General features: G+C 47.1%; 1 protein-coding gene across 2 annotated transcripts in view; it reads right to left on the bottom strand.

Moving 5' to 3' along the window:
- Positions 1-23,636, bottom strand: part of LOC121575719 (stabilin-2) — a 37,930-nt gene that overhangs the window by 757 nt on the left and 13,537 nt on the right. For both annotated transcript variants that reach the window (XM_041889010.2, XM_041889011.2), the window contains exons 21-66: positions 23,204-23,290; positions 22,945-23,056; positions 22,654-22,834; positions 22,385-22,478; positions 22,063-22,221; positions 21,811-21,906; positions 21,589-21,681; positions 21,429-21,476; positions 20,777-20,916; positions 20,475-20,586; positions 20,211-20,378; positions 19,902-20,009; positions 19,652-19,783; positions 18,503-18,631; positions 18,350-18,412; positions 18,153-18,248; positions 17,594-17,789; positions 16,919-17,014; positions 16,359-16,410; positions 16,138-16,199; positions 15,865-15,990; positions 15,621-15,694; positions 15,455-15,529; positions 11,848-11,967; positions 11,622-11,666; positions 8,327-8,407; positions 8,078-8,233; positions 7,718-7,849; positions 7,503-7,562; positions 7,122-7,388; positions 6,830-6,976; positions 6,659-6,715; positions 6,441-6,561; positions 5,962-6,111; positions 5,690-5,794; positions 5,415-5,522; positions 5,026-5,219; positions 4,669-4,810; positions 4,319-4,452; positions 4,017-4,182; positions 3,770-3,876; positions 3,562-3,681; positions 1,675-1,824; positions 1,263-1,376; positions 919-1,050; positions 88-201 (exon numbers count right to left, since the gene is read on the bottom strand). In XM_041889010.2, the coding sequence (XP_041744944.1) occupies positions 88-201; positions 919-1,050; positions 1,263-1,376; positions 1,675-1,824; positions 3,562-3,681; positions 3,770-3,876; positions 4,017-4,182; positions 4,319-4,452; positions 4,669-4,810; positions 5,026-5,219; positions 5,415-5,522; positions 5,690-5,794; positions 5,962-6,111; positions 6,441-6,561; positions 6,659-6,715; positions 6,830-6,976; positions 7,122-7,388; positions 7,503-7,562; positions 7,718-7,849; positions 8,078-8,233; positions 8,327-8,407; positions 11,622-11,666; positions 11,848-11,967; positions 15,455-15,529; positions 15,621-15,694; positions 15,865-15,990; positions 16,138-16,199; positions 16,359-16,410; positions 16,919-17,014; positions 17,594-17,789; positions 18,153-18,248; positions 18,350-18,412; positions 18,503-18,631; positions 19,652-19,783; positions 19,902-20,009; positions 20,211-20,378; positions 20,475-20,586; positions 20,777-20,916; positions 21,429-21,476; positions 21,589-21,681; positions 21,811-21,906; positions 22,063-22,221; positions 22,385-22,478; positions 22,654-22,834; positions 22,945-23,056; positions 23,204-23,290 (5,421 nt within the window). The remainder of the gene's footprint in view (positions 1-87; positions 202-918; positions 1,051-1,262; positions 1,377-1,674; positions 1,825-3,561; positions 3,682-3,769; positions 3,877-4,016; positions 4,183-4,318; positions 4,453-4,668; positions 4,811-5,025; positions 5,220-5,414; positions 5,523-5,689; positions 5,795-5,961; positions 6,112-6,440; positions 6,562-6,658; positions 6,716-6,829; positions 6,977-7,121; positions 7,389-7,502; positions 7,563-7,717; positions 7,850-8,077; positions 8,234-8,326; positions 8,408-11,621; positions 11,667-11,847; positions 11,968-15,454; positions 15,530-15,620; positions 15,695-15,864; positions 15,991-16,137; positions 16,200-16,358; positions 16,411-16,918; positions 17,015-17,593; positions 17,790-18,152; positions 18,249-18,349; positions 18,413-18,502; positions 18,632-19,651; positions 19,784-19,901; positions 20,010-20,210; positions 20,379-20,474; positions 20,587-20,776; positions 20,917-21,428; positions 21,477-21,588; positions 21,682-21,810; positions 21,907-22,062; positions 22,222-22,384; positions 22,479-22,653; positions 22,835-22,944; positions 23,057-23,203; positions 23,291-23,636) is intronic.

Below are 23,636 nucleotides of genomic sequence, written 5' to 3'. Positions count from 1 at the left end.
CACACATAGTTCAATGGCATTCATATTCATGCACATATCTTTTTGTCCAGTGCTTGGTATACAAAAAAATTGGGTGGGATCACTTACAGGAAGCTGAGATGAAACTGGTTCACTTGTGGCAGGGGCGGAGTCGTAAGTGGGGTTAACGATACTGGGGTTGAAGATGGCAGGGTTACAGTCTGGAGGCGTCTCGTCCTCATCCTGCAAAAGAGGGCAAAGGTCAATTATCAAGTTTGAGGTTCCCCACGTTTTATTGTACATTTAGCTTCTTAATAAACAGAATATCTGAATATCAGTAAACAGCCGATTGCCTGCAATGAGACAAAAGGTCATAGTTGAATGATGTCTGAATCAGTGGATGCTCCTCAGAGGAGGAAGGGGAGGACCATCCTCAGTGAATTTCATAGAAATTGTCAAACATAAAAAAAGTTATTATTTTTAGATAAAACTATACTAAATATATTCACATGTCACCAAATAATTGATTAAAACACCCTGTTTTGCAATGACAGTAGCCTCAACAGCACTCTGTGGGGTAGCACCATGATGTAGCCGGAGGACAGCTAGCGTCCGTCCTCCTCTTGGTACATTGACTTTAATACAAAACCTAGGAGACTCTTGGTTCTCACCCCCTTCCATAGACTTACATTTTCTCTCGACTTGTGTGCAGCTACGTTGTAAACTTTCATTCATAGGCTAGGTTGGAACAACCTCATGATGGGTATAGGGACAATTTGAGTATCACGTAGTAGCCTAAACCTATCGATGTTACATTGAACTGGGTGAATGGAATATGAATGACAGTCATCCAATATGCGTAATAGAAATAAGGCCATGCTCATGAAAAAAAAAAAGTGTCCTTATCTTAAACGGCACTGACCGCCACTGGTCTGAATGTTGTGCAACAAACACACTCACCTTAAAGTAGTGGAACTGGAATGGTTTGGTCTTGTGGGTGTAGAAGTGGTAGCCTACGAACCCAGCCCCAGCCATCAGCATGATCAGTAGCACAACTCCAATCCCCATCCCTGCCTTGTGACCCGTGTGGAGCTGGGGGACCAATCACAGTTAGGGTCAGAGGTCAGACACAGGAGTCCAATACCTGACCTTAACAACTGATTTAGGATCAGTTCTCACAGTTTGAGTCAGTCCTAATTTTAACCATCAACTATCAATAAATCTGATCAAGGACCAGTAATTTAGCCACATCTCATCAGAGATCAAGGAGAGAAACTGAACAGGAAATTATGTAATAATCTCACCGCTATCCGAGGGGGTGGGGCTTTGAGGGGTCCCTGCAGCACATGGATGATCCCATTGGATGCCAGGATGTCGGAGTCAACGATGAAGCGATCGTTGATATAACGGGAGGAACTCTACAGAGAGAGATCAGGAAGGGGCAAGTTTGAGCTCACTGAGACTACAATCATGAAGTCAAACGTTGTTTTCAGTGGTAATCTCTGTTCTATAAAATACACATATGTGGTCTACGAGGCTCGTTCAGTAGCTCATTTTAGTCCAATCTAGGAGACCTGGTTAACTACAGCAACATAAAATAAGTTCATATAACGGGGACTGAAAAACAACAGAAAACCAGCGTTGTACACTGAGTGAATGAACACAGTACAGTAAGTACAGGGATGATGTGTACGGTACTGTTGCTCCATGTCTCACCAGGGCCTTGGGGTTGAGGAAGTCAGCAATACCCAGGACAATGAGGCTTTGGCCCAGCCGGGTGCGGATACGGCTGCCGTTGGTCAGGTCCTTCAGGGCCAAGGCCCGGCCCTCCGAGAGATGGTACTCCATGTCCCTGTGGGTCAGTGTCTGGACAACACAACACAGGAGAGTGTATGTGTACACATTTATACAGACTGTATACATGTTCATATAAGTGTGAGTAAGGGCTCTATTCAATCTGTATCGCCGAAGCATTAAAGATTGCGAGATAGACATTTAAAGGTAATTTCCGATCGAGTCGACATATGCAGCGTTTACTGTGAATGCAGTCTCCGCTAATGTGGGAATATTGCCTTTAAATTTCAATCAAGCTGTAACGCTGAACTTCCTGGATTGAGCCCTAAGTCTACTCTCTGGTTATGTCTAGTTGTAGTCGTGCACTCGAAACATCTGAGGGGGCACAAAGTACGTGAGGATGGTTAGGGGGTGGTTGGAGAATTTTGCATTTTTCAAACACCTGAAACAGCTTTTTCCTGCAATCTAGAGCCATAATCATTATGCTAAATTCTATGTTAAAATTATGTTTATTTTTCTGCATATCTAAGCATACCTCTTGAGCTGTCTGTATCAGTGGAGGCTGCTGAGGGAAGGACGGCTCATAATAATGGCTGGAACAGAGCAAATGGAATGGCATCAAACACATGGAAACCATGTGTTTGGTGTATTTGATAGCATTCCACTTATTCTGCTCCAGCCATTACTACGAGCCCGTCCTCCCCAATTAAGGTGCCACCAACCTCCTGTGGTCTGTATCCTCCTGACTGGTGGTTATATTTTTAAAGAAACTAAATAGGCTTCTCTGCATCTCTGCTAAAATCTGGGTAAAGGATTGAAATGAATGTGAGTCTTATTCAGTACATTTAGTAATTGCTTGCTTTTCTAAAGTCCACCCACTTTGTCAGCAGGCATGCCAGCTAAGATAATTGGACAAGCTAGCTACTCGAAGTTGCTGGATATTGGCGAGAACTGGAACATGCTGTTGTACACGTCGATCCAGAGCATCCCAAACATGCTCAATGGGTGACATGTCTGGTGAGTATGCAGGCCATGGAAGAACTGGGACATTTTCCGCTTCCAGGAATTGTGTACAGATCCTTGCGACATGGTGCATGATCATGCTGAAACATGAGGTGATGGCAGTGGATGAATGGCACGACAATGGGCCTCAGGATCTCGTCACGGTATCTCTGTGCACTCAAATTGCCATTGATAAATGCAACTGTGTTCGTTGTCCGTAGCTTATGCCTGCCCATACCATAACTCCACCACCACCATGGGGCACTCTGTTCATGACGTTGACATCAGCTAAACGCTCGCCCACACGACGCCATGTCTGCCATCTGCCCGGTACAGTTGAAACCGTGATTAATCCGTGAAGAGCACACCTCTCCAGCGTGCCAGTGGCCATCGAAAGGTGAGCATTTGCCCACTGAAGTCGGTTCAAGACGAGCACTCAGAGACGGTTTCTGACAGTTTGTGCAGAAATTCTTCGGTTGTGCAAACCCACAGTTTCATCAGCTGTCCGGGTGACAGGTCTCAGAAGATCTCAGACGATCCTGCAGGTGAAGAAGCCGGATGGGGAGGTCCTGAGCTGGCCTGGTTACATGTGGTCTGTGTTTGTGAGGCCGGTTGGACATACTGCCAAATTCTCTAAAACAACGTTTTTAATTTATGAGCATTTTTTATTTTTCAAACAGGACAAATCTGACAAATCTCTGGTGGTAATGTACAGGGCTGTGTGTGAGTAGCTGTGTGAGAGGGTGCATACTGTATGTCCGGGTGTGCATAATGCATGTCAGTGTGTCTGACAGGGTATTCTTGTACCTGGTTCTGGTACAGTCCAGTATTATCAGGTACAAACAGAGTGGACAGGATGGTCAGGTTACTGAGGCGCTTCATAAACTGTTTTCCTGACTCTGACATCTGGGAGTAGTTCAGGATTTGCTGCAGGAAAAAAGGACTCTGGATCAGTAACAAACCATTGTTAGTGAACATACAAACCTGAATAGAATGATACCATTCAGATACTCACAGAGAGGAAGTTGGAAAAGGTAGGCTTCTCAGTGAGGACCTGCAGGAGGTTTCCAGTGCAGGAGTATCCATCTCCTATATAACCTGCTTTACATTCACATTTCACCTCTGGATTGGGAGACACACACCTTATGAAACACCTTATAAAACACACATTTGAAACACATAAAGAGGGCCATCTCTCACTCTCTCCCTCTTTCCCTCCCTTCTCAATCATTCCCACCTCTGATTCCCCCCCCCCCCCTTACCCTTGACCCTGTAGCAGAAGGTGTCCCAGGTCTCACTGAGGTTGCTGCGTAAGCCGTAGTCTACGATGCCAACGTGACCAAAGCCACACTTGGGGTTGGAGTATGTGGTGGGGTAGGCCACTCTGGCCTGGTCCAGCCAGCTAGCCGCACACAGGTTGAGCCCAGCCTGGAGACAGCGGCATCAGAGGGTTAGCTAGCAACTCTACAGTGAATAGTATGTGTCTGTCAGTATGTATGTGTGTGTGTGTGTAAATGTGTTTGTGTGTATATTTGCTAGTGTGTGTTAATGTGTGTGTGCTCACCTGCTGTGCGTAGGAGAGCTGTGTGTATGTGGCAATGGTTCCCCCCTCTCCGGTGCAGGCCTCCTGGGCCGATGTGTAGTTCAGCTTGTACTGTCCCTTGGTGGACCGGAAGTGGAACACACCAACTGTGCTGTCTGGTGGGGGGTGGTGGGTGGAGGGGCACCAAAGATAGAAAACGTAAACATCACAGCATATCACACACCACATATGTGCGTTTGGGTCTTGGAAAAGAGCTATACTGTATATAAATCCTATGTATTCCTCTGCACTTTAAATTAAACTCCTATACGAGGAGTGTACAGTATGTATGTGTGTGCATGTGTGTGCTTGCATGTGTGTGTGTGGCGTACCCTCGTAGTGAAGGTCGGTACACTGGGCGTCAGAGTGGCACTGCCCGTTCTCCTGGAGACAACGGTTCACAAGAAGCTCCTTCACCTCACATGTCACACCGTCCCCTATGTAGTTATCCTTACACACACACTTCTTCTTTCCCTGTAGACACACACACACACACACACACACACACACACACAAAGATGAATTCATATTTAAAGCAGACATATAGCTGACATGGTGTATGTACGTGTACTTACAAATGGCAATAACATTTAACTTTTACTTGATCATGCTAGGATTATTGGCATACTCTAATAAGTTACCATAGCAACCCCTGTAGTACCCATGGCACCCCGTGGCTGACCCCTTACCGGCCCAGTCATGGTGCAGGTGGCGTGCTCGTGGCAACCCCCGTTGTCATCGACGGAGCAAGGGTCTATGGGACGACAGATGAAGCCGTCCCCAGAGTGTCCCTTAGGGCAGGTACAGCTCACCTTCTCCCCCTTCTGACTGCACTTAGCTCCCTTGGCACAGCCACCGTTCCAGAACTTACACATGTCGGCCACTAGAGGGTGGGGGAGAGAAGGAGGAAGGAACAGCCAAAGGAGCAATTCATGACACAGTAGAGAAGCAGTGATCAACGTTGATGTACATATTTGTTTCATGTGCGTATACACAGTATGTGTCTGCATGTGGGATGTGTATGTGTAAATGTGTGTGTGTGTTGTAGTACTCCAGTGTTGTCTCCTCAGGCCATTACCTATGCAGCTGATGCCATCTCCCTCGTAGAAAAGTCTACATATACAGGTGTTATTGTCTTTGCATATGCCGTTCTGAGAGCAGGTTGGGGAGCAGACTGGACCCTCCGCTTTAGGGAGAGGGGGATAAGGGGGACAGGAACAGTTAACATCAAAGTTTAAATGACAAATATCAGTTAGAACATCTATTTTAAATATAGTAGAAACTGCCATTTCAAGATGATGGCTCTTGGTCTTCCTTTGTGTGGTGGACATTTTGTAACTTGTGGTTCTTTACCTAGTTGTGTCTCACAGCGCTGCCCGGTCCAGCCCTGTTCACAGAAACAGGAGCCTGTCCCTTTAAGGCCATCTTCACATGACCCATGCTCTGTGCAGTTACATGCTGAGGAAAAAAATGACATCATATCACAAGTCTGGTTCAAGATTCAGTATGGAGAATGATTCAAGATGATACACAATTAAACCACACAAGTTCAAGATTAAATTCTTCACACAAGGTAGCACATCTAAATCTTGAGATTGAGGTATCCACACTAGAATGCTACACACCTGTGCAGTCCGGTCCATAGTGGCCTTCTTTACACAACTCACAGGCGTTGCCCTGGAAACCCGTGTCACATGTGCAGTTACCGTTGCCTAGGTGACCGTCATCACACTTTCCATGGTTAAAACAGGGAGAAGACTTCCCGCCAGGACAAACTTGAGGTAAACACAAACAGGAAGTCAAAGGCATGATAGAAAACAACTCAGATCTGTAGTCTTTCACTTCAAACACCTGCTTTAACAAATGCCAATCACATTTCTGAGACTACATGAGACTTTTGGAGCTAGTCTTTGAGAATTACATTCTTTATGGGATTTTCACCACCAACTGTCATTGTTGTCCTATGTATTAGGATGCATTCCAAATAGTACCCTATTCCCTAGTACGTTTGACAAGTAGTGCACTATAAAGGGAATAAGGTGCAATTTGGGATGCAGTCTTGGTATGATCAGGGAGATCTGAGGCAATTTTGGGGAGTTCTTACCCAGACAGTCACGTCCATAGAATCCAGGACAGCACTTGGGTTGCCAGAGGACCAAAGTACATATGGCCTGGCAGCCTTTATTCATATTCAATATCATGGGTAGGTCACATTTCTTCACCTCCTGTAGAATACAAATATAGGGGCAGTATTTAGTAGGGGACAGATGCAAATGTTATATTCACATAACAGTTACGACGGATGGACGGATGAACAGATACCTTGACTTTGGACCCAGGGGGGCAGCGTGGTGATGATGTGCAGAATGAACAGGGTAGCTATCACACAGGAGAAACACAGAAAAAACATTAGAAGACAATAATAATTCTAATCAGCTTATTCCATGCTAGCAATAAAAAATACTATCTACTGTATGATATGGTCACACTCACCGGGAAATCGACAGTTTCCTTTTTGTCACAGCGACCCCCGAGACTGGGCGGGTTCAGCAGACAGTCGATCCCATAGGCTATCCCACCGTTGAAGGGGAGGTGCCTCTGGATGATTCGGCAGTTCCCGTCGTTGAGGAAGATTTCACCCTGTGGAGAAAAGTACATCTCTCAGAAAATGTTGGCTTTTGGGTCAATCCAAATGCCACAAGATGGCCTTCCTTTTTTGCCTCAAAATTTATTTTATTCCGCATGTTAGTGTTGTACAAACACACCACTACTTTGTTTTACTCACTATCTTGTCCAGCCCTCCACAATTGGCTTTGAGTTCGGATCCCTGGAGCGTCCGTATTGGATCCATGTGAACCAGCTCTGCTGCATACACCTTGGTGTCTCGGAGGATGTGGTATTTGAGGTACTCCAGCAGGTGTCCTTGGTTCTGTGTGTTGTAAAGGAAGTCTTTCTGCTCCTGGGGCAGTGTGGCCATGGCCTGGTCCGACGGCAGGAACAATGTCACGGGCTGGTGGAGGGGGTCGTTCACCATGGCCATCACATCTGTGTCCTGCAGGCGAAACAGAGAAGAACACCTTCTTTAACACTTTTCATGGGAGACGTTTTAGATTGTTATTCTCAGAATCCATAAAGGAAATAGGAACTTCATAGGGACAATACTAACCAACAGCAGTTTGTAGAAGGTCTTGTAACCATTACGATCAGCCACATCAGTGAGGTTCAACTGTGAAGGGAGAGATGGAGAGGGAAAGAGAGAAAGAGGGAAAAGAGAGAGATGGAAGAGGGACAGGGAGATGGTGATGAGTTATCCCATGATGGAGTGTTTGACAGATTTATACAGGTGTATTGATTACAAATAGTCTCTGTCTTTGTACATACTGGCCCCTCTATCACATCAGCCTTCTTCAGGCTCTCTGGTATCATGAAGGTGTCAATCTCATGGATGATCCCATTGATGCTCGGGTCATCACTGCGCACCACTTTCACCATGTTGTTGATGAGGATGGTACCCTGGAAACAAGGACAGAAGACCTCAAATATCTCACCACAACCATGGAATCTCTTTCTCAAATGTAGCAGAGGAACCAGATGCAACATCTATACTATACTTCTATACATCTCAAGGTAAATAAATAATGTCCAATCCATTATGATAATAAATGGTATCTTGGATAATAATCCACAGACATTGAAGCAACCAATATAATCCACTGGGAGTGTGGTAATCTCATTGGTTACCTCAGAGTAGGTGATGGTCAAGACGTCTCCCATGAGTGTGGTCAGGTTTCTGGGCGTGGTCAGGTCGCTGGCCAATAGGGTGTGACATGACACGATGTGGTAGCGAAGCATCTTGGCCCCCTTCTCTCTCTTCGAGAAATGCCTCAACTCTTTTGCCTAAGAGCAAGTCACACACAGATATATAGAAACAGGTGCATGTACACACACACAGACACACACACACACACACACACACACACACTTTCCTACCATTTCCCCCTGGGCGAAGGCCTCAGCTGTTGGAGCAAAGACTGTGAATGGACCCCGGCCCTTCAGAGAGATATCTGCTATCTGAAATCAAACAACGTTCAACCAACAAGATCTTTAGTTCATTTGCTATTATTTTAGTCGACAGGGATTGTGTTGTGCCTGTCACGATCGTCTGAAGAAGCGGACCAATACGCAGCGCGTGGAGTGAACATGATGACTTTATTTAATAAAGCAACCACGAAAAACAACAAATGACGATAGTGAAGTCCTCTGTAACACTGACAGAAACATGGAACAAAAACCCACAATACCCACGAGAAAACACACAGTATAAATATGGCTCCCAATCAGAGATAACGAGCCGACAGCTGTCACTCGTTACCTCCGATTGGGAGTCACCTGAATAATCACGAACAATCACCACACATAGAAATGAAACAACCAGAATACCCAACATAGAAATACACCCAAACAAGGAAAATGAACAACCCTGGCTCAATAATAAAGTCCATGGAGCCAGAGTGTCACAGTACCCCCCCCTAAAGGTGCGAACTCCGGGCGCACCAGCATACAGTCTAGGGGAGGGTCTGGGTGGGCGTCTGTCCATGGTGGCGGCTCTGGCACTGGTCGTGGTCCCCACCCCACCATAGTCACTACCCGCTTACGTAGCCTCCTCCAAATGACCACCCTCCAATATAACCCCCACTGGATTAAGGGGCAGCACCGGACTAAGAGGCAGCACCGGACTAAGGGGCAACACCGGACTAAGGGACAGCACCAGGAGAAGGGGCAGCACCAGGATAAGGGGCAGCACCAGACTAAGGGGCAGCACCGGACTAAGGGGCAGCACCGGGATAAGGGGCAGCACCGGGATAAGGGGCAGCACCGGGCTAAGGGGCAGCACCGGACTAAGGGGCAGCACCGGGCTAAGGGACAGTACCTGACTAAGGGGCAGCACCGGACTGAGGGGCAGCTCCGGACTGAATGGCGGATCCGGGGCTGGACGGCTCTGACGGATCCTGGCTGGACGGCTCTGGCGGATCCTGGCTGGACGGCTTTGGCGGATCCTGGCTGGACGGCTCATGGCTGGCTGGACGGATCTGGCTGCTCGTGGCTGGCTGACGGATCTGGCTGCTCATGGCTGGCTGACGGATCTGGCTGCTCATGGCTGGCTGACGGATCTGGCTGCTCATGGCTGGCGGAAGGCTCTGGCTGATCCTGTCTGGCGGACGGCTCTGGCTGATCCTGTCTGGCGGAAGGCTCTGGCTGATCCTGTCTGGCGGAAGGCTCTGGCTGATCCTGTCTGGCGGAAGGCTCTGGCTGATCCTGTCTGGCGGAAGGCTCTGGCTGATCCTGTCTGGCGGAAGGCTCTGGCTGCTCCTGTCTGGCGAAAGGCTCTAGCGGCTCCGATCTGGCGGACGGCTCTGAAGGCTCATGGCAGACGGGCGGCTTTGCAGGCTCAGTACAGACGGGCGGCTTTAGCGCCGTAGGGCAGACGGGTAGTTCAAGCGCCGTTGGGCAGACGGGCAGTTCAGGCACCGTTGGGCAGACGGGCAGTTCAGGCGCCGTTGGGCAGACGGGCAGTTCAGGCACCGTTGGGCAGACGGGCAGTTCAGGCACCGTTGGGCAGACGGGCAGTTCAGGCGCCGTTGGGCAGACGGGCAGTTCAGGCCCCGTTGGGCAGACGGCAGATTCTGGCCGTCTGAGGCGCACCGTAGGCCTGGTGCGTGGTGCCGGAACTGGAGGTACCAGGCTGAGGACACGCATCTCAGGGCTAGTGCGGGGAGAAGGAACAGGGCATGCTGGGCCCTGGGGACGCACCGTAGGCCTGATGCGTGGTGCCGGAACTGGTGGTCCCAGGCTGAGGACACGCATCTCAGGGCTTTTATGGTGCGTGGAGCAGGAACAGGCCGGGCCGGGCTGGCGACGCGCACCGTATCCCCGGTGCGAGTGGCCGGAACAGGCCGGGCCGGGCTGGCGAAGCGCACCGTATCCCTGGTGCGTGGAGCAGGAACAGGCCGGGCTGGGCTGGCGACGCGCACCGTATCCCTGGTGCAAGTGGCCGGAACAGGCCGGGCCGGGCTGGCGAAGCGCACCATATCCCTGGTGCGTGGAGCAGGAACAGGCCGGGCAGGGCTGTCGACGCACACCGTATCCTTGGTGCGTGGAGCAGGAACAGGCCGGGCAGGGCTGTCGACGCACACCGTATCCTTGGTGCGTGGAGCAGGAACAGGCCGGGCAGGGCTGTCGACGCACACCGTATCCTTGGTGCGTGGAGCAGGAACAGGCCGGGCAGGGCTGTCGACGCACACCGTATCCTTAGTACGTGGAGCCGGAACCGGCCGGGCTGGACTGGCGACGCACACCGTGGGCTTGATGCGTGGAGTAGGAACAGGCCGGTCCGTACTGGGAACACACACCACTGGCTTTAACTGGGGATCAGGAACGGGCCGGACCGGACTGGTAACACACATCAGTCTCTCACGCCGTGCCGCAACAACTTCCCTTCCTCTACTCGCCAATGGCTCCCGTAATCCGATAGCCTTCTCTCCACATCTCCCTGTGGCAGCCTCCTGCTGCCCAACCGCCCAAGCCATGTGCCCCCCCAAAAAAACTTTTTGGGGTTGCCTCTCGTCCTTCCAACGATGACCCTGCTGACGCCGTTGCTCCTCTCTCGCCAGGGCCTTGATCTTCCCCCAAGGTCCCTTGCCCCCGAGCATGTCCTCCCAGGACCACGATTTGCCCACCTGGGCCATCGCCAGCCTCTCGATCTCCTTACCAGGCGCTTCCTCCCATGTCCAGCTGTCTTGCTCCTGGACACGCTGCTTGGTCCTTCTATGGTGGGTTTTTCTGTCAGGTCGTCTGAAGAAGCGGACCAATACGCAGCGCGTGGAGTGAACATGATGACTTTATTTAATAAAGCAACCACGAAAAACAACAAATGACGATAGTGAAGTCCTCTGTAACACTGACAGAAACATGGAACAAAAACCCACAATACCCACGAGAAAACACACAGTATAAATATGGCTCCCAATCAGAGATAACGAGCCGACAGCTGTCACTCGTTACCTCCGATTGGGAGTCACCTGAATAATCACGAACAATCACCACACATAGAAATGAAACAACCAGAATACCCAACATAGAAATACACCCAAACAAGGAAAATGAACAACCCTGGCTCAATAATAAAGTCCATGGAGCCAGAGTGTCACAGTGCCTTTCTCACTAGGATGTATAACTTAATCCAGAACATAAATAAAAGTGTGCTACTGGTCAGTGAGAGACTCACCATCAACCCAAGATAGAAATCCCTCAGTTTCCTGGTGAGAAGCTCCTGTGGATGAAAAAGATAAACACTAATCAAAGATCGAATGAAGAGTGAGTGAGTGAGAGAGCGAAGGGAAAAGAAAGTGGGAAAAGAGGTGTGAGCGTACATGGGGTATGTATATGTACTTACAAATGCCAATCAAATTGAACTTTTACTCATGCTATGTGTAGTCTCTTGTCCTACTCACCTTGCCCACAGTGCCTTTGCAGGTGATGCCGTCACCCACGTATCCGTCCATACAGGTGCAGCTGCGTTCCCCTGGACCAGTCATATTACACCTGGCATACCTGTGGCAGTCCCCGTGTTTCTGCCAAGACGATCACCACACTGTTACACTGTTCACTACATTTACAATGTTCACCACACTGTTACACTGTTCACTACATTTACACTGTTCACCACACTGTTACACTGTTCACTACATTTACAATGTTCACCACACTGTTACACTGTTCACTACATTTACACTGTTCACCACACTGTTACACTGTTCACTACATTTACAATGTTCACCAAACTGTTACACTGTTCACTACATTTACAATGTTCACCACACTGTTACACTGTTCACTACATTTACACTGTTCACCACACTGTTACACTGTTCAGCACGCTGTTACACTGTTCACCACGCTGTTACACTGTTCACCACGCTGTTACACTGTTCACCACGCTGTTACACTGTTCACCACACTGTTACACTGTTCACTACATTTACACTGTTCACCACACTGTTACACTGTTCACCACGCTGTTACACTGTTCATCACGCTGTTACACTGTTCACTACACTGCTACACTGTTCACCACGCTGTTACACTGTTCACCACGCTGTTACACTGTTCACCACACTGTTACACTGTTCACCACGCTGTTACACTGTTCACCACACTGTTACACTGTTCACTACATTTACACTGTTCACCAGACTGTTACACTGTTCACTACATTTACAATGTTCACCACACTGTTACACTGTTCACTACATTTACACTGTTCACCACGCTGTTACACTGTTCACCACGCTGTTACACTGTTCACCACGCTGTTACCCTGTTCACCACATTGTTACACTGTTCACTACATTTACACTGTTCACCACACTGTTACACTGTTCACCACGCTGTTACACTGTTCATCACGCTGTTACACAGTTCACTACACTGCTACACTGTTCACCACACTGTTACACTGTTCACCACGCTGTTACACTGTTCACCACGCTGTTACACTGTTCACCACTCTGTTACACTGTTCACCACGCTGTTACACTGTTCACCACGCTGTTACACTGTTCACTACATATACACTGTTCACCACACTGTTACACTGTTCACCACGCTGTTACACTGTTCATCACGCTGTTACACAGTTCACTACACTGCTACACTGTTCACCACGCTGTTACACTGTTCACCACGCTGTTACACTGTTCACCACACTGTTACACTGTTCACCACACTGTTACACTGTTCACCACGCTGTTACACTGTTCACCACGCTGTTACACAGTTCACTACACTGCTACACTGTTCACCACGCTGTTACACTGTTCACCACGCTGTTACACTGTTCACCACACTGTTACACTGTTCACCACACGGTTACACTGTTCACCACGCTGTTACACTGTTCACCACGCTGTTACACTGTTCACCACACTGTTACACTGTTCACTACATTTACACTGTTCACCAGACTGTTACACTGTTCACTACAATTACACTGTTCACCACATTGTTACGCTGTTCACCACACTGTTACACTGTTCACCACACTGTTACACTGTTCACCACACTGTTACACTGTTCACCACACTGTTACACTGTTCACTACATTTATACTGTTCACCACACTGTTACACTGTTCACGATACTGTTACACTGTTCACCAGACTGTTACACTGTTCACCACACTGTTACACTGTTCACCAGACCATTACAATGCTCACTACATTTACACTGTTCACCACACTGTTACACTGTTTACTAAATTGTTACACTGTTCACCATACTGTTACACTGTTCACCATACTGTTACACTGTTCACTACACTGTTACACTGTTCACCACACTGTTACACTGTTCACCACACTGTTACATAATTATTCACGCTGTTACACTGTTCACCACGCTGTTACACTGTTCACCACACTGTTACACTGTTCACTACATTTACACTGTTTACCACATGTTTACACTGTGCACCAGACTGTGACACTGTTCACCAGACTGTTACACTGTTCACTACATTTACACTGTTCACTACACTGCTACACTGTTCACCACGCTGTTACTCTGTTCACCACGCTGTTACACTGTTCACCACGCTGTTACACTGTTCACCACACTGTTACACTGTTCACCACACTGTTACACTGTTCACTACATTTACACTGTTCACCAGACTGTTACACTGTTCACTACATTTACAATGTTCACCACACTGTTCACTACATATACACTGTTCACCACGCTGTTACACTGTTCACCACGCTGTTACACTGTTCACCACGCTGTTACACTGTTCACTACATTTACACTGTTCATCACACTGTTACACTGTTCACCACGCTGTTACACTGTTCATCACGCTGTTACACTGTTCACTACACTGCTACACTGTTCACCACGCTGTTACACTGTTCACCACGCTGTTACACTGTTCACCACACTGTTACACTGTTCACCACACTGTTACACTGTTCACCACGCTGTTACACTGTTCACCACACTGTTACACTGTTACACTGTTCACTACATTTACACTGTTCACCAGACTGTTACACTGTTCACTACAATTACACTGTTCACCACATTGTTACGCTGTTCACCACACTGTTACACTGTTCACCACACTGTTACACTGTTCACCACACTGTTACACTGTTCACTACACTGTTACACTGTTCACCACACTGTTACACTGTTCACTACATTTATACTGTTCACCACACTGTTACACTGTTCACCATACTGTTACACTGTTCACCAGACCATTACAATGCTCACTACATTTACACTGTTCACCACACTGTTACACTGTTCACCATACTGTTAACTACAATGTTACACTGTTCACTACACTGTTACACTGTTACACTGTTCACCACACTGTTACACTGTTCACCACACTGTTACACTGTTCACCACACTGTTACATAATTATTCACGCTGTTACACTGTTCACCACGCTGTTACACTGTTCACCACACTGTTACACTGTTCACTACATTTACACTGTTTACCACATGTTTACACTGTGCACCAGACTGTGACACTGTTCACCAGACTGTTACACTGTTCACTACATTTACACTGTTCACCACACTGTTACACTGTTCACTACACTGGTACACTGTTCACCACACTGTTATACTGTTCACCACACTGTTACATGATTCATCACGCTGTTACACCGTTCACCACGCTGTAACACTGTTCACCACACTGTTACACTGTTCACCACACTGTTACACTGTTCACCACACGGTTACACTGTTCACCACACTGTTACACTGTTCACTACACTGTTACACTGTTCACCACACTGTTACACTGTTCACCACACTGTTACACTGTTCACCATACTGTTACACTGTTCACTACAATTACACTGTTCTCCACACTGTTACACTGTTCACTACACTGTTACACTGTTCACAACACTGTTACACTGTTCACCACACTGTTACACTGTTCACTACACTGTTCACCACACTGTTACACTGCTCACTACACTGATACACTGTTCACTACATTGACACTTTATTGAGGGAGAGATTAGAGATGTACCATTCGACAGAGGTTGACAACCGTACAAGACTCCTTCCCATCTCCTGTGTAGCCTTGGCTGCACACACATGACGTCTGGATAGAAAACATGAAATAAGTCAGTTCATTTTTTTACAACAGATTGATGGACACCAAACACACACAACCGACCAACCGACCGACTTACTTTGTTAGGTCCGGTGTGAATACAGTCTGCATTCACATGGCAGCCTCCTCTACCGTCCAGACAGGGGTTGATCTCTGAGGAAAAATAAAACAAAGTTTAACAGTAACATTTCACAAATACTTTCTTACCATTTCTTTCAGTGGTAGCCCAACCCTAGATAACTAATTGAACAAACACAGCTGAAACTCAATATTATTTCAGCCCCTGACCCGTCAAAGTGTGTAGATTAAAAACCCATACTTACGTACACACACCATCCCATCGCCATGATATCCTGTGTTACACACACACTGCCTGCGTCCTGGAAGAGTCCTCTTACACACAGCGTGAGGACTGCAGGCTCCATTATTGTCTTTGCAGGCATCTTTCGCTGCACACACACACACACACACACACACACACACACACACACACACAGCTTTGTTACACCTAGTTTCCTGTGTAGTAGTCATGTATAGTTTATAGCAGTTCAGGTACCAGTATAATAGTGCATGCTGGGAAGTGATAGGAAGAATACCTTTGCAGTCAGTGCCGTTGCCCTGAAACCCTGCCAAACATTCACAGCGACCTACTACACACCTGTGAGATAGATGCAAAAGAGGAGAAGAGATGGAACCACAGTTTATAACTAAGAGATGTAAGAACTGTTTCACTGACTTGCTGTGCTGAAATGGTTTGATTTCAACATAATCACATCATAGAGTGGTGGGAAGCTGAAGTCAGAGTGAGTTCACTCACATTGCACTGGTGTGGCACTTCCTGTCCCCACAGTTCTCTTCTCTAGTGAACTCTGAAAAACAGCAAACAGGGATTACATTTTTTTTTTACATTGTCATGTTACAGTATCATGAACACAATATGAGATGATCCTATAACATTGATATGATACATGTGAGATCAAATGCCCATGTAACATGTACTTGTAATAAATGTTTTTTTTTTTTTTTATGTCTTTCTGTCTGTTAGGGGTGAGACTAAAGTCCCTTGGTAGGACACATCCTGTGCCGTGGCATTTGCGTCCCTCGCCTTTGCAACCATGAAAAACACTTAAAAATTACAAAAAGTAACACCTCATACATGTTTTTGTTGATATTGATATGCAATTTTATTTTATTTTCCCGAAATGCCACCACAACTCAAGAATGACCCTCCTGCTCTGTGGCCCACTTATCAGGCAATCACCCTGTCATACATACTTGAAAGAGTAAATGCAAGGAGCTAAAATTATACTAATACAAAATAAGAACAACTCCAGCACATGTACTGTCATACAGTACATACTGTCATACAGTACATACTGTCATCACAGGTGATCCCTCTCCAATACGCGTCACACTCGCATGTCCCATCTCCATGGATACCGTCATTGCACCGGCCGTTCTTACACCTACAGTCTGTAGAGAGAGAGAGGGGTAGAGATAGAGAGACAGAGAGAGAGACAGAGAGAGAGAGAGAGAGAGAGAGAGAGAGAGAGAGAGAGAGAGAGAGAGAGAGAGAGAGAGAGAGAGAGAGAGAGAGAGAGAGAGAGAGAGAACTATGCTGATGATAGTAGTGTAGATGTTGATTATGTTTCTGTAATGCAAAAGCATCCCAACGTTGAATTGTTGGATTCTATAATGTAGTGGCAAGTTTATAGTGGACATATCTTGCGACAGTACCTTGGTCACAGTGGACGCTATATTACTACACTCTTAGAAAAAAGAGTTCCAAACGGGTTCTTCGGCTGTCCCCATAGGATAACCCTTTTTGGTTCCAGGTAGAACCCTTTTGTGTTCCATGTAGAACCCTCTGTGGAAAGGGTTTTACATGAAACCCAAAAGTGTTCTACCTGGAACCAAAAGGGTTCTACCTGGAACCAAAAAGGGTTATTCAAAGGGTTCTCCTATGGGGCCGAAGAATCCTTTTAGGTTCTATATAGCACCTTTTTTTCTAAGAGCATACAGTACATTACTACAGTACCTTGGTCACAGTACCTTGGTCACAGTGGATGCCGTATTTGCCCTCCTGACACGTTTCACAAGCGGTCCCGTTGAAGCCCTTCTTACATTGGCACACCCCTGTACCGTTGGTCCCGTCCTGGCACACCCCGTTCCCATAGCAGGGCTGGCCTTTGGGCCCTGGACACGGCTCACAGTGCCCCCCGTAGAACCCGCCACAGCACCTCCGCACCTACAGGGGGAGCTAGAGTCACTCACAGGGACACACTTCTACTCTCACTTCCAATTGGCGTAAAGGTAGAGTATCACTGCCTGTCAATTCCCTCACTCAGGTAGAGCTTCTCTAGACCCTTGTTGATTCCTCTTCTTGGATTTAAATCATTGAATATGTGTAAGAAATATGCAAACACAATGCTAACAAATTATGTTAACAGTGCTTTTGTTTCTACACCAGTGACACATTCTAGACTAGGGATGCATGTCAAATTACACCCTATTCCCTATGGGCCCTGGTCAAAAATAGTGCACTATATAGGGAATAGGGTGGGATGCAGTCCGAACACAGTGCTAGTGGTGCTACTGGTGTCTCACGTACAATGGTAGTGTTCTTGCAAATGGTCTTGCAGCCGATGCTGAGCAGCTGTTCCCCCTGGTAGACCCGACGGAACATACACTTTTTCCTGACCAATGCCTGTAGGGAAAACAGCCATAACACAGAGAGTAATTCATGAAACATGACGGCCATTTTGGATCCACTATACAGTAGCTGGATATACTTGAAAGGTATCATGCCATTGGGGTAGATCCAGCTGGACAGGTGTTGTCTTGTGGGTAGAAGCAGTCTTGACAGGATCCCTTCAGACAAAAGATGAATGAAGAATTATCTGAGAAATTTCATGTCAAATGTTTAGAAAAAGGAAGAAAGGGGTATGGATTAAGCTGTACCGGAAATGTCTTGAATTGCTGGATGTCGCAGCGATTTTTGGTGATATCTAGGACTGCAGATAGGCCGTGGATCACCCCTTTACCACCCTGGATGTCTGAAACATTTACCTGGGCCTCATTCACAAACAACTACAGAGGAGAGAGAAGAGAAGAGAAGAGAAGAGAAGAGAAGAGAAGAGAAGAGAAGAGAAGAGAAGAGAAGAGAAGAGAAGAGAAGAGAAGAAGAGAAGAGAAGAGAAGAGAAGAGAAGAGAAGAGAAGAGAAGAGAAGAGGAGAGGAGAGGAGAGAGAGGAGAGGAGAGAGAGAGAGGAGAGAGGAGAGGAGAGGAGAGGAGAGGAGAGGAGAGGAGAGGAGAGGAGAGGAGAGGAGAGGAGAGAGAGGAGAGAGAAGAGAAGAGAAGAGAAGAGAAGAGAAGAGAAGAGAAGAGAAGAGAAGAGAAGAGAAGAGAAGAGAAGAGAAGAGAAGAGAAGAGAAGAGAAGAGAAGAGAGAGAGAGAGAGAGGAGAGGAGAGAGAGAGGAGAGGAGAGGAGAGGAGAGGAGAGGAGGGAGAGGAGAGGGAGAGGAGGAGAGGAGAGGAGAGGAGAGGAGAGGAGAGAGGAGAGGAGGAGAGGAGAGGAGAGAGGAGAAGAGAAGAGAAGAGAAGAGAGAGAAGAGAAGAGAAGAGAAGAGAAGAGAAGAGAAGAGAAGAGAAGAGAAGAGAGAGAGAAGAGAAGAGAAGAGAAGAGAAGAGAAGAGAAGAGAGAGAGAAGAGAAGAGAAGAGAAGAGAAGAGAAGAGAAGAGAAGAGAAGAGAAGAGAAGAGAAGAGGAGAGGAGAGGAGAGGAGAGGAGAGGAGAGGAGAGGAGAGGAGAGGAGAGGAGAGGGAGAGGGAGAGAGGAGAGGAGAGGAGAGGGAGAGGAGAGGAGAGGAGGAGAGGAGAGGAGAGGAGAGAGAGAGAAGAGAAGAGAAGAGAAGAGAAGAGAAGAGAAGAGAAGAGAAGAGAAGAGAAGAGAAGAGAAGAGAAGAGAAGAGAAGAGAAGAGAAGAGAAGAGAAGAGAAGCACCACATTTTGAGAGGACTCAAACAGTAGTAGACTACATCCAATATGGCTGATACAACACTAGCAGAAGAACACAAACAGAATTCCCAGAGCATCCCATAATAATAATACCTTGTCATCCCTGGGTAAGATGCCCAGCTGGTAGGAGAACCCCAGCATGGTCTCCTTGTAGGCTCCACCCTGCAGGTCTATCCTCATCAACCTATCAGACAGCACTATGTGGTACCGCGTCGTATTCAGGTCCTGACATCAACCAAAACACACACAGTACTATACAGTTCATACATTATATAAGCACGCACACTCGCATCCACAAACACACACACAATGTGTAACAAGATCACAAAATAATTTGAGGCACCATGGTGTCCGAAGCGGTATTCTTGAGGTACTCGAGGACAGCACTGTCTGTTGGAGCAAACACTGTGTACGCCGAGGCCTGCTCTATCTCCTCTGTCAGGTTATGATGCTGAGAGGGAGCAGACAGAGACAGACATTTTCCTCAGATATGGCTGCATATGGAATCACAAGTAATTTAATGGAGAACATTAATAAGACATTGATACGGCTGGGGTTGTTCATCAGAGTGCTCTCTTCAAAAAAGAGAGTTTGGGTGCTGTACGAGCGTGTGGCTTGGATGAAAAGAATAGAAGCCTTATAATGTACGTACAACAAGGTAACTCCTGAACAGGGAGAACTCTGGCCTCTGTGCAAGCAGCTCCAGCAGCCCCTCACTGAGACTCCTCTCTGGAACCAACACTGTGTCAATAATGTGGATCAGTCCATTGGTTGAAGCCACATTTGCGGTTGTTATGGTGGCTCCTCCAATCACTGTGGACTGACAGACAATACAGGGTTAACTTCAGGTCATGTGTTACAGTATCACAGTTCCTGTTCACTTCAAGCTTAGGATAAAACCTGCCTCTAAACTCACCTCATTGATAATAGTAACAGGAAGAGCCTTTTTCAGAAGGGAAGTGAGCTGCAAGGTGGAGGATGTGTTGCGTAGGTCAGCTAGCGAGTAGACACCTTGGATCATGTGATTTCTATCAGGGTATAATCAGAAATAAGGATTATCACAATGGAAGAATCTCAATGCCTATACCAAAACGTTTTAGAAAGTTGTCCAATGGAAAATAAAAGAGACGGTTCTTATAGGACAAGTCCAGGTAATCTCTTCCTGTTTCAGGCCATATTCTTTCATTTGGTGCCTAATGAATATGACCCAGGTCTTACTTGATGATACTGGGTAGGTTCCCCTGGGTTGTCCAGAAGTCCTTGTCCTCTTTGGTCATCTTGTCTGTGGCTGCTGTGGACGGCACCAGCAGAGTTACGTTCTGACTGTTCATGAGTGGCAGTTGGGAAATGCCTGTGTCCTGGGAGAGGGGAGGAGACAAAAGAAAATACTAAATGTCATGATGACCTAAAACCATCCGACCAGCATCTTACAGGCATACTAGCAGGCTAACAGAAGTTAATGGTGAGTTGTGAATATGACCTTGTGCAGATTGTAGCAGTATGCACTACAGTACCCATAATGCTCTGTAATCATATCCGGTTGTGTCTTACTAAACGTTTCTGAAGCTTACACTATGCACTCTTAGAAAAAAGGGTTCCAAAAGTGTTTTTCGGCTGTCCCCATAGGATAACCCTTTTTGGTTCCAGGTAAAACCGTCTGTAGAAGAACTCTATTAGGTTCTAGATAGCACCATTTTTCTAAGAGTGTGGTGTGACGTCTCCTTATTGATACAGGATGTCAGAAGTGAAAATAAGTTGTTTCTTATTCAGACAATAAATAATCTGAACAACAGCATAAACAACACAGGGAAAACTCAAAACCCTCCTCCTGTAAAACGATGAGAAATGACAATGGTCAAGTCAAACTTACAGTCACCCATTTGGCGAACTCAGTGACGTCAGGAAGGGCCATCAACTCCTACAGAGACACAGTGGAGGTAAGGTTTGTTATTCAGATCAGAGTATGTCAGTCCCCCAATCCTCAGCCATATGTAGCTACCTGTCTTGGCAATAAGGTAGGAAATGCTCACCTGTCCCACGTTACCGTAGCACACCTCTCCGTCACCTGTGTATCCATCCTCACACACACACTTCCATGCACCGGACACGTAGAGACAGCTTGCCTGTAGGAGAGAAAGTAGATCAAAGTTCATGAGGTCAAAGGCTATCATCTCAGTCATTCAGTATTATGGTCTGTGATTCTATTGGTCAATACTTATCGTGTTAGCCAATGAGAAGTAGCGGGCTCCCACCAGATAATGACAGCCGCCATTTTGTTCCACGCACGGATTGTTCGCCTCGCACTCCCTCCCATTGCCACGGAAACCACTCTTGCACGCACAGCCGCTCTGCATTTGGAAATAGGAACATGCGTAAGATCAACTGGAGTCTTTGGGCTTTATTGAATGGATGGAATAAGATAGATAGTAGGGGAGAAAAGATACGAACATAGCATGGTCAGTCAGACTGTTTTGGGAGTTTGATGCCCTACCCCCCTCTCTCACCTGTCCAGGGCCCACGTAGATACAGGTGGCATTGGGATGGCAGCCCCCTCTATCAGCGCCCAGGCAGTCATTGATAGGCTGGCACCCATCCTCGTCTGCCCTCCACCCTGCCAAACAATGGCATGTGTGTGAGCCTGGCCCTGTCTTTATACACTTGGCCTGTAGGGGGTAGCGGAGAGCACAGTCAGAACAGCTCAGTACAGCAAGCAGGCTACCATGCTAAGGTGAAAAACAGATCTAAAATGTTAAATTGGAAAAGGTACTGAAATACGTTGATGGTGAGATGTATGGTTTTCGTACATTGTATGTTTTCTGTGCTTACATTCACATCGCATCCTCCACGGTTCGGCAGGACACATGGGTCCGTGTCCACGCACGTGATCCCATCACCTTGAAAACCAGGCTTACACACACACCTTCACACACATAAAAAACACAGCTTTTACTTTTAAAAAAAAACTTTTGCAGGAGGGAAATCTTGGATACAAAACACTGTGTTGTCTTGAGAATTTAGAACATTGAGTGAGAGAAAGGGATTCTATTGTTATACCATCATCCCCAACAAGGCCGCAGTGAAGCCTACACACTCACTTGACTGCCCCTCCGTTGAAGTCACACTCTGCGTAGGCATGACAGAAGGTCACCTGGGGGCCACAGGCCTGGGTGTGGCGCTCACAGTACTGGCCAGTGTAGCCAGGCTGGCAGGAGTCCACCTTACAACGCCCGTCTGCCTCGGGACGGTTATCACACACACCATGGATACAGTCACAAGCTAGGGACAGAGGGGGATAGACACATCATCAACATGAGACAGACGTGTCATCATCTGGGGACACTGATGTGTCCCTGTGTCAATATAGAATGTCTAAGACGGGGGTGTACTTTTGTCGCAGGCTGGTCCGTATTTGTTGGGGTTGGAGCAGTAGTGGCACCGGGAGCCTTTGAAGTTGGTCTCACAGACACATGTCCCGTTTCCCTCGATCCCCTCAGAACACTAAGACACATGGTAGAAAATAAGTATGAATACCTACATACTGTACATAAACACAAAGATGAGAATTATGCCAATCACTGCATAGATTATCCTCAGTCAGATAGCTTAAGTGGTTAAGGGATAAATTGGTTAAGTGGTGTGTCTCACCTGTCCGCGACGGGAGCAGGGGGTGTTGAACCCTCCAGGACAGGGGGTGCAGTCTGGCCCATAGAAGCCCTTACAGCACAGTGGTGTCTGGGGAGAGGATGATGTAGAGGTGGGGTTAGGGAGGAGGACAGGCTCAGGAGGGGGAAGAACTCAAATCAGACCTACAGAGTGTGTGAGGGGTGTTTGAGGTGTGCGAGGTGCAAGGGAGGTTGTGTGTGGTGTGTGTGTATGTGTTTTCCTACATTATCAGGACCAGAATGTCCTGACAAGTCACCAGAATGTCCTGACAAGTCACCAGAATGTCCTGACAAGGTAGGAAAACAAGAAACGTGAATTTGTTATAATTCTATTTTAGGCTTAAAGGTTTAGGGTTTGGGGTTAAGGTTAGGGTTAGGGTTAGGAGTTAGGGTTAGGGGTTTTATGTGTGTCTGTG

Source organism: Coregonus clupeaformis, unplaced genomic scaffold (assembly GCF_020615455.1).
Source record: "Coregonus clupeaformis isolate EN_2021a unplaced genomic scaffold, ASM2061545v1 scaf0009, whole genome shotgun sequence".
NCBI classification, from domain to species: domain Eukaryota; kingdom Metazoa; phylum Chordata; class Actinopteri; order Salmoniformes; family Salmonidae; genus Coregonus; species Coregonus clupeaformis.
This window is presented reverse-complemented; position numbering and strand designations above follow the sequence as displayed.